Genomic DNA, 2,599 nt, shown 5'->3' with positions numbered 1-2,599 from the left:
AATATATATATTTATATATATATATATATATATATAATCATCATCATCATCATCGTTTAACGTCCGCTTTCCATGCTAGCATGGGTTGGACGATTTGACTGAGGGCTGGTGAAACCGGATGGCTACACCAGGCTCCAATCTGATTTGGCAGAGTTTCTACAGCTGGATGCCCTTCCTAACGCCAACCACTCCGAGAGTGTAGTGGGTGCTTTTACGTGCCACCGGCACGAGGGCCAGTCAGGCGGTACTGGCAAAGGCCATGCTCAAAATGGTGTATTTTATGTGCCACTTGCACAGGAGCCAATCCAGTGGCACTGACAACGATCTCGCTCATATATATATATATATATATACTCTATTTGATAATGTAAATTATCATTATTATCGACACACCCCAGTTTCAGCACCACATGCTTATGAGAAAAAGTTTGTAATATGTAATATTTAGAGCACCTTTAAGTATAGGACACAGGTTGGTTTTATTTGAAAAAGAAATGTGCATCTATATGCCATCAGGCATGGTATATTTGATATCTCATGAACTCTGGATACAATTAGACACACGTCTAGTGACATATGATATGGTATTTAATTGCTAAAAAAGACGTTAAGCATCACAAATAATTATACTTTCACAAAGTATGTTACCAATGTGAAAACTTTTAAAAGGCATTATGTTAGCCCCTTAAAACAGTGGGAGCATGTTTCTAATATTGTAAAATTGAGTACATAATGGTTAATTGTAATTATGTTGTTTCTCACTGTATTTCTATACTTTTTACTTGAAAAGGTCATGTTGGCCCTCCAGCCCCTAATAATTATGTTAAACTGGTTGATGTTCCGGAAGCTGGATATTTCCAAGCCGATGGAAAAGGAGAGGTCAGTAGTTTTTTGTTTCGTTTTTTTTTTTACTTTTTATTTTACATTTGCTTTCTTTTCTTTTCTTTTTTTTCCCCCATGGCTATGTGGTTAAGAGGCTCACTTTGTAACTTTGTAACTTTATGCAAGGCAAAATGATCTAGATGACAACTAACATATGAAGAGACAGTCGAGTGGGTTTTGCCAAAAAGTCATGTGAAGCCCCAAGAAGTCCATGAGAAGAACAACGCTGGAAACTCAGATTCCTCCAATGACAGTTTGGCACATGCTGAGGAAACGCTTGCTAACAAAACCCTACAAGCTGCAGCTCATTGAAGCCATAAAGGGCAGATAACAAGTGAAAGCACAAACAAGGGACTATGTGAAGGGCCTGGTCTACGTCCTCACTCTTCCTGCAAACCTAGAGGAACTCGAGCTGAGAATCACTTCCGCACTGGAGACTGTTACCCAAGACATGCTGCAGCTTGTTCAGGAGGAGCTGGACTACCGATTTGACGTGTGCCATATCTCAGGCCATGCACATAGTGAATATTTGTGAAATCGTTCATGGAATCTGCCTACCTTTGAATTTCTCATTCAAATTTGGAGGAATAAATCTTATGCTGTTCAACATAAAGCCTGTTTAGTTTCATTTTGCTTTGACCATGTAGTTTCTGTGATATTTACATCTCAAATGATATCAAATTTTTTGAAACACCCTGTATATTATCGGCTGTGGGGTAAGTAGCTTGCTTACCAACCACATGGTTCCGGGTTCATTCCCACTGCGTGGCACTTTGGGCAAGTGTCTTCTACTATAGCCTCGGGCCGACCAAAGCCTTGTGAGTGGATTTGGTAGACGGAAACTGAAAGAAGCTTGTCGTATATATGTATATATATGTGTGTGTGTGTGTGTGTTTGTGTGTCTGTGTTTGTCCCCCCAACATCGGTTCGGCAAAAAGAGACCGATAGAATAAGTACTAGGCTTCCAAAGAATAAGTCCTAGGGTCGTTTTGCTCGACTAAAGGCGGTGCTCCAGCATGGCCGCAGTCAAATGACTGAAACGAGTAAGAGTAAAAGTGATTTCATAACCTGACAAAACATAGATGCACCTGTATACGTGTTGTTATTTATTAACAGACAGATGGAGAGTCAGCAAAGGTTGAACGATAAGAGAGAAGCAATGAGGCGGAAAATAAAAATATGTGTTTATTACTTTTCAGATTTGTGTGAAAGGAATGAATGTGACAGGCGGATATTTCAAGCTTCCAGAGAAAACAGCAGAAATATTCGACAGTGACGGCTGGCTTCATACACAAGATATTGGCATGTTTTTACCCGTAAGTGATTCCAGATTCCTGAATTATTCACTCAATGAAAAAAAGGTGTATGTATGCATGTATGTATGTGTGTGTGTGTGTGCGTGTGTACGTGTGTGTGTGCGTGTGTGTGTGTGTGTGTGTGCACGTGTACAATTTTATATTGTTTGATGTTCAAAGAATTATTTGTATATACAAGCACACACACATATGCATATGTATGTATGTATGTATGTATGTATGAAAGAATGAATATATGCATGTATGTGTATTTGTGTGTTGTGTGTATGAATGTGCATGAGTGTGTGTGTGTGTGTGTGTGAGTGTGTGTGTGTGTGTGTGCGTGCGTGTGTATATATACTTACTGTTATGAAGTTCCTGCTCAGATAATATTATATAATATATATATATATACATATATA

The 2,599-nt window shown here is 38.9% G+C and overlaps 1 protein-coding gene across 2 annotated transcripts in view; it reads left to right on the top strand.

Moving 5' to 3' along the window:
• Positions 1–2,599, top strand: part of LOC106876986 (long-chain-fatty-acid--CoA ligase 5) — a 63,115-nt gene that overhangs the window by 52,199 nt on the left and 8,317 nt on the right. For both annotated transcript variants that reach the window (XM_014925760.2, XM_014925761.2), the window contains 2 exons: positions 791–879; positions 2,082–2,198. In XM_014925760.2, coding sequence (XP_014781246.1) covers positions 791–879; positions 2,082–2,198 — 206 coding nt within the window. The remainder of the gene's footprint in view (positions 1–790; positions 880–2,081; positions 2,199–2,599) is intronic.

Source organism: Octopus bimaculoides, chromosome 4, assembly GCF_001194135.2.
Source record: "Octopus bimaculoides isolate UCB-OBI-ISO-001 chromosome 4, ASM119413v2, whole genome shotgun sequence".
Lineage (NCBI taxonomy): Eukaryota > Metazoa > Mollusca > Cephalopoda > Octopoda > Octopodidae > Octopus > Octopus bimaculoides.
The sequence above is the reverse complement of the archived record's forward strand: the minus strand, read 5'-3'. Positions and strand labels throughout refer to the sequence as shown.